Source organism: Phalacrocorax aristotelis, chromosome 18 (genome assembly GCF_949628215.1).
Source record: "Phalacrocorax aristotelis chromosome 18, bGulAri2.1, whole genome shotgun sequence".
Classification (NCBI taxonomy): domain Eukaryota; kingdom Metazoa; phylum Chordata; class Aves; order Suliformes; family Phalacrocoracidae; genus Phalacrocorax; species Phalacrocorax aristotelis.
In genome coordinates, this window is record NC_134293.1 from 5,988,312 (window position 1) to 6,000,685 (window position 12,374).

Genomic DNA, 12,374 nt, shown 5'->3' on the forward strand with positions numbered 1-12,374 from the left:
TGATTTATTTAAATGCTGGTTTGGAATTTCCTGCTTCGTTACCAGAAGGTTACCTATTTGAAATGCATTAAGTGTTTTGGTTATTTTAATTTTTTTATTTACCTTCTCAATTTAGATTTGTGATTTTGGATTGGCCAGGGTGGAAGAATTAGATGAATCTCGTCACATGACTCAGGAAGTTGTCACTCAGTATTATCGAGCTCCAGAAATCCTGATGGGCAGCCGTCACTACAGCAATGCTATTGACATCTGGTCTGTAGGCTGTATCTTTGCAGAATTACTTGGGCGAAGAATATTGTTTCAGGCACAGAGTCCCATACAGCAGGTATAATTAAATTTCCCTTTAAAAATTTTTCTACTGCGTAATTTCATGGAATCAGTTATACTGATGCATTTTGAACCTCAAACTTGCTTTTGTTCTGCTTGGTTTACACACAGGCAAAAAACCAAGCTACTTCGAAACACTGAAATGATAGCTTCTAGACAGTATTAAAAGTAGTGGTTATTAACATTAGCTTTTGAAATGTGTTGTTTTTTTTTTTTTTATAAACCCCTGTAAACTGCTGCAGGTCCAAAGCCTGCTGTAGCATTTTATTGAGATATGGTAAAGGCGATATAACCGGGATCAAGTTTTTTGTAACATCTAATATGAGAAAGCAGTACATTTTCTGTCAAGCTATAACTGGAGAAACTGCCAATTAGTAGCATTGCTCAGATCTCTTCATTTTAGTAACGGTCAAGTGTGTAAGAAGGTACTGAATATTTTTTTTATGTTGTAAAGCTGTGGTTAGGTGTAAAAACCTGCGATGCACCAGAGTACTTCACCACCATTCCAGCAATAAGCAAGCTAATATAATATACATATATCTCTAATAATCTTGAAGTGCTATTTTTACGGTAGGTAGAAAATAATGTCTGCAGCAAGAGATTAGAGATGGATGAATTTATACTTCTATCTAAGAGAAGGAACAAGATGTCCTGACATAAAAATGTTTATCTTCAATGCTGCTAGTATTAATCTATAGATTAGGAACTACATAGCATTAAAATTGTGAGATTACGTATACTGATTGACAAGAAGTAAAAACACATTCCAAACTTTTGTTAGAGGTGACATTCCAAACTCTATACTTTTCTTGTCTGTTTATGCACATAGCATTTTAACAGGTTTGAGAGACATTCACATTAGCATGCTATTTTCAACATTTGTATATTTAAAATGTTGTTCTGTTGTGTGTGTATTTTTTTCAATGCTGTGTTCTGTCTAGTGGTACCTATAACATCACCGCAGTAGAGTTCCCAATGAGGGGCTTGCTAGGTTTTCTAGACAGCACTGATACCTTGTATGATCACAAAAAGTAGGTCTCCCAAAATACACCTCTTGCTTACCCTTGTGAAGAGACTGCAGAGGAGAAAAGTAGTAGTGTAATCAGACCTACTACTTAAATTGACAGTTATTCTGTTGCAGTCTCAAAAATATTTAAGATCGCTTGTTTTCTAATCTTCGATCTTTTGCTATACTGAAGCTAAACATATGTGTGATTTTAATAACCTTGGCTATCCTTGAAATTTAAAGTGCAAAGGCATTAATCAGATAACTCTAGGATAGCATTATGGGGTGGGTTTTTTGGGTGGTGTTCCCTTTATTTGATCAAAAAGTTGTATACAGATACATGAGAGTTCCTAGATCTTTTATAATCCCTGTACAGTAGAATGGTTTAAGAAGTAATCACCATATATATTTCAATTATGTTCTGATAAATTCAGTACTATTCAAAGCTGTATAGCCTATAGAAGTGCCTTGGGCTAGTCAATGTTATGGTCTTTCCTCAAGCCTATGCCATGCCCCTTAGCGTAGACTGTACACTAAAAATGTTTATCCCACGCACCCAGCAGAGCAAAAACTCTGATGTCAGGATAGCCGTCATCAGGCTAAAGGTTTCCTGGTAGAAAATCAGGGAAGAGATAATTTTAAACCTAACTGTACCAGAATTTTTAACTCAAATCTGTGATGAAGAAAATTAATAAAGCTTTACATTATAAACCAGACTGGAACTGGTGATTTTGGTATTTTAAACTTTGGATAGTATCATGTTGAAACTGATTAATATATCTAAGTTGTTTACTCAAGTTACAATAGCTAACTTCTGATAAGGATTTGGTGGGATTTCTTAGAAAAGCAAGAAATGAGATAATCTATACTGAGACTTAGGTAATCAGAAACACTGTCAAATATAGTATTTCCTAACACCTTCTATTTTTGCTTTTTATTGATACAATTTAGAATAGTTAGCATTTTTGGATGATACAATCTTTCTATTTTTGTTTAAAAATGCATTTTTAAAGGTGCAAATACAAGTTATTTTTAGCTATGTGTCCAGAAACATTTAATACATCTAATTTTATCGTTTAGTGCACGTGTCGTGCAGGAAGGGTGATCTCTGACTTTCCGAATATCTGTGGGAGCAAATACCTTTCTCTGCTTGCTTTAAAGACTACTCTGCACACTGTTTTGTGAAAGCCAGGTTATAGAGTGCTGAGTTTTAACCACCTTCCTAGGTTAGCCAGTGCCTCTAGTCTGATTTTGCTGATTATTATTTAATCCTTCTTAAAGATAACCGGTCCCATGCCTGAGACAGTAAGCAGAATCCATTTGGAAGGATCAGAGTGTCAGGAAGAACAGAGAATCGGGCAGATACCGCCAGCCTAGTGTAGCCGTTTCCGATCAGCTGTAGCACGTACATGAAGTTGCATTTCTGGCGTGTTGTGCAGCCAGCCGGTGACATGTCAGCACACATGCACGCAGAGAGGAGAGGCTTGCTGTTTCGCACATCGGTGCACCAAGGGTATGCTTGTTGCTGGACACCGTTTTGTATTTCTGACTTCAGCAATGTTATCTTGAGCAATTAGTGCCTTCTGGCAGGAGGGGATCTGTCGAGTGAGGCGGTCGGTGCTGAGGACCAGGCACCCCCATTTTCCACAATTCAGAGTGGAGATGTGCGTTGGAGCAGGCCTGGTCTGGATGCCCGCTGTCAGATGAAATGCCTTTAGATGTTCTCATGAAACGCATCCCCCAGTTAGTTCTACCTAAAAGGAGCCCAGTGCCTGTGCTCCAGGACACTCAGAGCAAACTGGGGCGCAGGCAGTGGCAGCAGCTGAGAAGTTAGCTTTGAAAGTGCACCTCTCCTGACCTAAAGGAATAATGTAATAATGTAGATTCATTGTATAGACCTGAAAGTCTTGAAATTCATGCAGCTGAGGTCAGCTGAATTAAAAATTGATGTTTTTTAATTTTTTCTATTTTTACTCTAAAATTTCAAAATATATTTTGTAATACTTCAGCAAAAAATGTTTAATGACTGATGATATGCATCTTAATAGATGAGAGCAGACCTCTTAACAAAACTCTTCTGTGAGTGATTGGAAACGTATGGGCTAAGACAAGAGAATTTATATCTTGAGAGATGCTAAACATGAACTTTCAGGAGACCATTATGAAAATTGTTTTCAGTATTTTTTCTTGTAACCATTAGAATAAAGTGTGTATATTTATATCCATATCTGTATATATAGATATAAACATATATTTGCATGTCATTGCTCTGTGCTTCAGGAGTAGTTGGCTGAAAAAGACAGGTATTTATGCAGCCTACATTCCCTGATACGCTGGTGTAATTTATTACTTTTTCTATTTTGTAATTACATTGATCTTTTATTATATCAGCTCCAGGTGTCTATTTCTCAATTATGTATTTTCCACATCTAAATCCCTCAAGATTCAGGGTTGGTTTTTTTTCCTGCTTAGTTTTCCATCTCCTTACAAACGTAGGTACTTTGCTGTCGCTCCCCTGTGAAGCTATGCTAGCCCTGGCCACACGGTGCCACGGCAAATGGGAGGATGCGTGATCGGTACCAAGTTATGACGTTCTCTGTACCTCGCGGCACTGGACAGACCAGTGCGTCTGCCGGAGAGTGGGGAAAAGATGGAGAGAACACATCAGCTGAAGAGTTACTCAGTTTGGTGTGCAGACAGCAATCACGTTGCACAATGTTATACCAACAGTCAGCGGGTGATTTTCATGCATACAAGGCCTGTATAGTGCTGATAATGGGTCTATTCTCAGAGGAGAGCCCTGCAGTTGCTTGTTAGCGCGGGTGGGTGGTGGTCACAAGGAAACGCTTGGACCCAACGTGCTGATCTCACCACTGACAAGACTTTTAAATTTTATTTTATTTTGCTTGACTTATACAGGGGTGGTTTTTGTTTGGTTTTATTCACAAGGAGTACAGGCACACTCTTCTGTAGAAATATGCAAAAGCTTGTCTGTTGCTTTCCAAAATGAAAAAGGAGAATGAAATGTCATTTCATTTAAAGTTGAGACCAGTTTTAAATGCAGGACCATCTTTGCTCTTTTTCAGGTAGCTTTTGTTTTCCTTATAACCAGCACCTCTCCCTTTCCTTCCTCTGGTACCCAAGAGATTTATTTTTTAAAAAAACTTATTTTTCTCATTTATTGGAATTTTTTATATAGTATTTTTGTTCTCTAGTTCTAAAGGTTTTTTTCACCATTTTCTATAGTTTTATTCCTGTTGATTGCAAAATATTTTCTGCAAAGTAGCAGTTGACTTCCTTTTTTGGGGTAATTTTGCGTGGTATATTGGTATGCAACGCTGACATTCAACTGAGAATATTTGGGTTTTACAATGCATAACACACCATTAAGAGTATGTAACAATTTTCTTAATGATGTAAAATTGACTTTTAAATTGCAAAAAAATATTTTACTAGACCTGTAAACAAAAGAGCTCCCAAACTGGAAAATCAGCTTCTGTTAGGGCTTTTTCTGTGAAATTAAAAAATTTTTGTATTTGCTGTCTACTAAATGTATATGTTAATATTTGTAATTTACTATCCCTAAAGTAGTGGGTTGGAACTGATTCATACCTTAGATGTAATTGACATTAGCGTAAGAATCTGCTGTCATACTGAAATATATTAATATACGTCTAAGATCTCATATTTATATGTTCTATACCTACAGTTGGATTTGATCACAGACCTGTTGGGAACACCGTCGCTGGAAGCAATGAGGACGGCTTGTGAAGGCGCCAAGGCACATATACTCAGGGGTCCTCATAAACAGGTAGAGCTGGAGGCTGCTGGCATTTTTTTTTTAAACACTTGGTCAAGACAACCCCTCAGTCAGCCCCTGTAAGTTAGGATTTCCTCTGTGCAGGATACTACTGCTGCATCATCGCAGTGTTTCACATCTTGATTAAATTCTCATGGTGTGTTTGTTCATCAATATTTCGTTTGGATATTTAATCTCAGAGCTGTCTCTGCCTGTAAAGTGGGTTAAGTTTACCAAAGGTGGTTGTGGTGTTGCAGTGGCATGGGCTAATGGTGCAGTTATTCAAGCTACTATTAAGACAACGTGGTTTTTCACTAGCAAAGTGCATCTCTGGCTTCTGTCTTGTAAGTATTGTTTGACTTGATCATATAGGTGAAAGTCTCCTTTGGAAGTGACAGTGTCTTGATAACTGTTTTGAATAAAGATGTTCAGTTTAAGTGATAATATTGGCAAGAGACGTAAATTAAAATTGACAGTATAGCTCAGAAAGCCCCGGAGGGATTCCTGTACTGACAGGATCAAGAGTGTTAGAAGTGGAAATCACCCGTTATCCAGATCCGTAAACAGAACAGTCCAGCAACTCATCACCAAAGGGTCCCCTCACACATCTGTGCAGTGACCTGAGCTGTTTGCGAAAGGCTTAACAAGATATTGAAAACTGAGATACAATATTCAACATAACGGAAGTAAAAGTTAATTTAAAACAACAAAAAAAAAGGCGAACCAGAGAAAAAAGGCAGGATGATGTCATTATGCTGACTGGACAATAAAGAGGGCGAATGAAATATGTTATTAATAGATACAAAGAAATGGTTATGCAGGAATCCACAGTGCAGTAATAAAGCAGTATGTCCATCCAATATGGTCATTTTTGGTTGTTAGATAGTAAAAAATAACCAAATTAATAACCTGTACATGTTAATACATCAGATCTTTCCAGTAGTTTTCATCTTTATTTTCTGCATGTTGAAGTGATTTCTCAAATGTCTACTCACCACAATAGTAGTTACCATAGAAATGAGCATTGAATATATATTCTGCTATATTATTAACATGTGGGAGTTCTGCCTCCTTGGCGCTTCTGATTCACTATATCAAGTTGTCTCTGTTCCATTTTATGACAGTTTTTTTTCTTTTAACATTAATAATAGGAGGATCTCCTTAAGACCTTCTTTACCAGTTTTAAAACAAATAGTCTTTTTTTTTTTTTTTTTTTTGCTATCAGGTGCTAGAAGAGTTGTAACTTCTAAGCGCGTAGCCCTGCACTTTCAAGGTTTGAGATGTTTTAAAAAAAAATTATAGCGATTGAAGCTGGGAGAAGTACATCCACTACACTTTATGTATAAAAATATGTAGCAGTATACAAATATATCCAGATACTTTACCGAATACATTGGTTTTCAATTCTGATAATTTGATAATTGCTTGACATTGCCAAAGTGCAGTAGTTGTGCTGTTGGTAGTCGTAAGAAAGAACTCTGGAATTTATTTGTTATCCTTGTTCAGTTTGTTAAACCAGGATGTTTAATCAAGAATTGAAATGGGTTCAAGAATGTCTTCTGATTTTCTAATCCCAGTGCCGAGGCTGTTTTTGTACAAGCCTCTGAACCTGTGTGTCTCTTGACCCCCTGAATGATGGGAATACTTAAAAGGAAGTGAGGTGAAATGGTATAAAATGTTTCCAATACAGATTTAATGTCCTATAGCCACTAAGTCATAGGAAATAAGCAGTTAGTTCTGTGTTTGTTGAGGAAAACAACATTAGTTTTTCATGGAGTGCCACAGCAGTTGAACAGTCTTTGGAGCTGCTGAGCTCATAGGCAACTTGGAAATGGGGGTTACAGTGCATCTAGGTGATGTCTTTAATGATATTTCTCAGTTTGCAACTTCAAGTGCACTTCATGTTTGAATGCAAACACATGGCTTTTAAGCTATTAAAATTGAGATTTTGCTGGTTATAAATAGCTAAATGTTACCAGTTTCTTAATTAGATTAATAAGGAGAGAGAAACGAGTTAGAAACTGGTGATTACTTTGTCACACAAACTATTTTTAATTGATGTAGGTGAGCATAGTAGGAGTTAAGGAGTAAAGCGTTTTGCTGCTTTATGTAAAAATAGATTAACGCATGAAGTTTCTGATTTAAAAAAAAACCCACCCCACTGTGTGTTGGCATAATGAAAATTTACATACTACGCAGACTTCTTTGTCAGTTTTGTATTTAAAAATTTTTACTTCAAACTAAATTTAAGTGAATTGATAAAGTTGTTTAACTGGCAGCTCGAGGAGGAGCGTCTCCTCCCACATTCACAGAGTACCGTAAGCAGTGGTTTGTACTTCACTGACAGTCTCGTGCTGACCCACTTCTAAAAGTAAAATGTGTTGGGAGTTCACTCCCTCCCTGTTGTGGTCCGTGCTTGCTCTGTTGTGGAAAAGAGAGATCCGGTATAATGCACCTTACTTGCTAAAAGGCCTGATTGTTGATTCCATGATAATCAAATCTTACAGAAATTCCATTTTTGTCAATTTCTTCTACCCGTGCTAGTACCCTGTCAGGACTGTTTCTGATCTCTAGCTGTGGACTTGATTGCAGTTTCCTGAGAAAATGCTGTCCCCAAAAGCTGTGTATACCCAGATGCTCGTGGGATGGCGAACAAGCTGCAGACAAGGGGCATAAGTGTAGCAAAAACAAAAAGTGCATCCTGCATTTGTACTGGATGCAACAGCTTCTGTAAGGAAGGAATGTAATCACATTTTTCTGCCCCAGTATATGGATGAAACCTACTTAATCACAGTGCTTGGGTGATGGTGCTTTTTTGTGTAGATGGTACTTATTAATTAGAAAAATCAGATGAAGTTACCAAATATTATAGCTTTACATTCTGTAGAGGGCACTTAGAAACTAAGGCTGAGAAGTGCGTAGTGGTGTAGTTGGTAGTTCAGGGTTAACTTACAATGATGTCACTGTGGAGGCATAATTTTTAGATATACTGACAAATTTAGAGCAACTCAATAACATTTTCATTTGGTTTGCTAAATAGGTAGATGCAACAGATGCCTGCAAAATATTAGCATTGCATACCAGTTAAAAGTTAATGCAGTTCTGGAAATCCTGCGGATCCATGCAAAGTTTGTCAGTTAATATTGTCCCATAAATACACTAGCTAGCTTTCAATTGATCTGTTATATTTTAGGCAGAATGGTTTTAGTCATTTCTGTCAGCTGGCTAGTATATTCTTCCCCCATCTCAATAGTAATTAATCACACACGCTAGTGAATCACCCTGTATAATTCTTCCTGCCTTAATGGCTCTTCCCAACACCTGCATTTGCTAGCTAATATGAATGCTATTTGAATTTTCAAGAATGCAAAGGTATGTGTGGCTGCGCCTGTACGTGACGGTTTATTTCCTTAAAAAAAAATAATATAATTTTAGGATTATTGGACTTGGAAGCACCACACTCCGTAGTAGGAATTTTCTTTGCAGCAGTGCCTGGCCTAATACCTCCAGGGTTTGGGTTTTTTTTGCATTTGTTGGGGGTTTTGGTTTCTTTTTTCAATCGGTTTGTGGTTTTGCTTTCTTCTAGGTGTGAAAATTGAGACTTCCTTTCCCCATCTTACTTCCCCCCCTCATTTTAGAGGAGTAACTGTTCTCGTTTTGCAAGACTCTATTTACTTTGAAGACTAACTGTATTGCACTCTGCTGACGTTCTTTAAGATTAATAGGAATAGGAACAATGTCAATTAAGCAGGGATATATTTTACTTGACTTTGGAACCTGACGTTGTGGCTTAAAAAAAAACAAAGTGTCTTTGAAGCTCATTCCAGAGAGCCTAGGATGTTGTTAATGCTTTAAAATGAAAGGCATATCACATAAACATTATTGTTGATTTAGTTTAGTTTTGGTTTTTTTTATTGTGGGCAACTTCAGGCAGTACTTCTTCCTTCTTCCTACGTGTTAGGAATGTGGGGACAGGGGTTGTCTTCGTGTTTTGCTACCTCAGTGTTAACTTTTAATTCCAGAGTCAAAGGAGACCTTCAGGCTAGAGAGTACGTGCAGTTAAGAGTTGTCAAATGGCAACTTTATATGTTGAGTAAAATATTGTTAAAATATTATCTGCTTGTTGAACTGGCAGGGCCCGACAGTGTTGCTGAGGCTGGAGAAGCAGTTGTCTTTATACCCGCAGCTGTATAATCCCTGTGCTCTGCAGCACGTATCGCTGGGGGACTTGCGCTTGCCTCCAGATCCATAGTGTAGGGAAGGTTATGTGCTCGTATTCCCAGAAAGCGCTGGATGTCCCCAGTCTTCAAAATTGGTCTTTGCTAGGGTAATTGTATCACAAGGTTTTTTCCGCTCTTAAGGAAAACGGGAAACTTTCAGAATGGGCAGGCTGTCGTGCTTGTGAGTGTGAGCAAAATGAGGAAATACAGGAGGAAAACGATCTGCCGAGCTGTTTTGTGTGGGGCTAACCAGAGCAGGAATCACGCTGCTGCTGTCAGCTTCTGGGTTGTTCCAGCTTTTTTTAACCATGTGGTTCATGCCCCCAGGTACCGCCCTATAAAACAAGGGGGAAGTTCACTGGACCCCCCTCCCCCAGTCCTTCAAGCCCGGGTAGTTGGCCTATTTATCTCTATGTAAAGTGCTGTATGCCTGAAGGTCGTTTTAATTGTACTAGATGTCACTGCCAGTTAGATATGGATCGCCTGGGTAAGGAAAAGCAAAATAATCGTTATTTGGCAGTGATTGAGATCAGAAAATTGTAATACTGGAAATGATGTCGTTAATCAAACCCCAGAGGAGCTACAGCTTAAAGCGGTGCCTATATGGAAAAATAAATAAATATAGGTTTGTCCAGGGATCGCATTTGAACTAAGGAGAACAATAATAATCAGTTAGATTGGTTACAATTGCTGAGTTTTGTAATAGCGATTATTGCCTTGGAAAGCGTTAAGCAGCGCGTGTCCTTTTTAACAAGAAGTTTGTCCTTGGTAACTGTAAAATAGCGCGTGCTGTAACACTGCTGTCTTGCTGATGGATCTGACAGGACAACTATCCCTACTTTTCTTTCTCCTATTTCCCCTACAGCCATCCCTTCCTGTCCTGTATACGCTTTCCAGTCAAGCTACACATGAAGCAGTTCATCTCCTTTGCAGAATGTTGGTCTTTGATCCAGTAAGTACAATTTAAAATTATTTCTAATACTTTTTGTTTTAAGAGTTGTTGTTGGCTACTACTTACGTGATGATTTTAAGTAAAGGACTGCTTTAACTGATTTTCTTCTACATTGCATTTCAGTAGTTTTGGGTCTGTAAAAGGCGTAAAAGTATCATCTTATAATTGGTCAATTAATTTCCCCCTGGAACGGGGGTTTTGCCTTTAAAATATAGTGGTCTTTTGAAGAAAGCTACGATAGAGTGAGAAAGACGAGGGCGTTCATGAATCATGCTATCTTTTCCTAGCTAGGTGTAGGTAGCAGAACATCAGATACTTTGATGCAGTTCTAATTAGAGATGCGTGGGTGTTCATGGTCTTGCAACACACAAAAAATTCCCTCTGCATCCCCACAGTCACATAACAGGGTCTTTTTTTGCACTGAGCATCTGTTTTTCTAATAAAAATTTGCTGCTGTGGATTTTGGATTTCATCCCTTGGGCTTACTATACAAAATTGTCACCAGAAAATCTGATACCTGAATTGATGATCTTAGTTATTTCATCTTTACAGGAAAATCCCTAACATTTCAAATGCAAAATAGACAAGTTGACTGAATTGCAAAGGAGGAAGCTTGTAATTGATAAAGTATTCAGAAGGCGGTACCTTCTGATTTTACTTTTTTAAACCTTAAGTTCTCTTTACTAAACAAAATCATAGAAGTGTTCAACCATAACTTCCTCATAAACAAACTTAATTTTTTTCCTTTCTAACTCCCTTGACACTCAGAAGACAATTATTCCCAAACCACATTTAAATAAACGTGGGTTTGGCTTTTTTGAAGAACCAGGACAATCCTTTACAACTGGTGATTTTAATTTCATCTAAAAGATACCCTGGGAATTGGGACAGCTGGGTTGTACTTCAGGCTTGGCCACTGCTTTTGCTCTGTAACTTCGAGCAAGTACTTTTGTTCTGTTTGAGGTTTGGTTTGGTTTTTTTGATTGACCTATACCAATGATTTCATTACACCTTGAACTTGCAGTAGCACTTCTGGCTGTGATTCTTTAGAAGCAGACAGTGTTCTCCTTTTTTGACAGGGTTGTGTTGGACACCTAGAGACTGAGTACTTGAGTTATGCACAAAGAAAGCCTTCGTAACGTGGAAGTAGACTTTATAATTAAAACCATTGCTCTGACTCCCTTCTTCCTTGCACTTCCATCACTGCTTGTTTTCTGAAACTTTATGTGTAGAGTATTTCTCAGAACTCCAGATGCCATATCTTGAATTATTCTGTTATCAGTGAAGCTTAAATTCATGGTTTAATTTAAATATATACTTAAGAACACATCAAAATATTTTGCAGAGTATGGACATACAAAATGCTGTATCTGCTAACATTAAATTCTTTGTGCTTATTTTGATTCATTGTAGGAGTCATAATTTGAAGGTTATCTGGAGAAATTAATTATTGAAAAATGTATTTCTAAAAATCATATTAGCATTTTGTGCCGTTAGCTTTAGTACAGAAAGGTCAATGTCATCGTAGCAACATTGACCTTTCTGTACTAAAGCTAACGGCTGCTTGTTTTTAAGTAAAATCTTCCCCCTAGTGGCAGTGTTTGCAGATGTAAAACGTTTTTCTGACCTGAACTAATCCTTTAACGTGATTAGGCGTTTATAAAACAATTTAGAATTAATGGACGTGTAAGTATTCTTTAGACTGTTTCAATACATCTGAAAATATCCTAACTTCTTTTTTTTTTTTCTCTTTTTTCCTTTAAATGCAATATTTCAGTCCAAAAGAATATCTGCTAAGGATGCCTTAGCTCACCCATATCTTGATGAAGGGCGGTTGCGATACCATACTTGTATGTGTAAATGTTGTTTTTCCACATCTACTGGAAGAGTTTATACTAGTGATTTTGAACCCATCACTAATCCCAAATTTGATGACACTTTTGAAAAGAACCTCAGTTCTGTTCGGCAGGTTAAAGGTGAGTAGTAATTAACCTTTGCACCGGCATTTATCTTCCTGCTCCATCCTTTAGTGGTCTGTAGTTAGGATGTGCAGTCTGGATGCATGCACTA

At 37.6% G+C, this 12,374-nt stretch overlaps 1 protein-coding gene across 3 annotated transcripts in view; it reads left to right on the forward strand.

Annotated features, from left to right (window-relative positions):
* Positions 1-12,374, forward strand: part of NLK (nemo like kinase) — a 64,269-nt gene that overhangs the window by 49,042 nt on the left and 2,853 nt on the right. For all 3 annotated transcript variants that reach the window (XM_075112740.1, XM_075112739.1, XM_075112741.1), the window contains 4 exons: positions 116-325; positions 5,043-5,144; positions 10,218-10,304; positions 12,082-12,280. In XM_075112740.1, the coding sequence (XP_074968841.1) occupies positions 116-325; positions 5,043-5,144; positions 10,218-10,304; positions 12,082-12,280 (598 nt within the window). The remainder of the gene's footprint in view (positions 1-115; positions 326-5,042; positions 5,145-10,217; positions 10,305-12,081; positions 12,281-12,374) is intronic.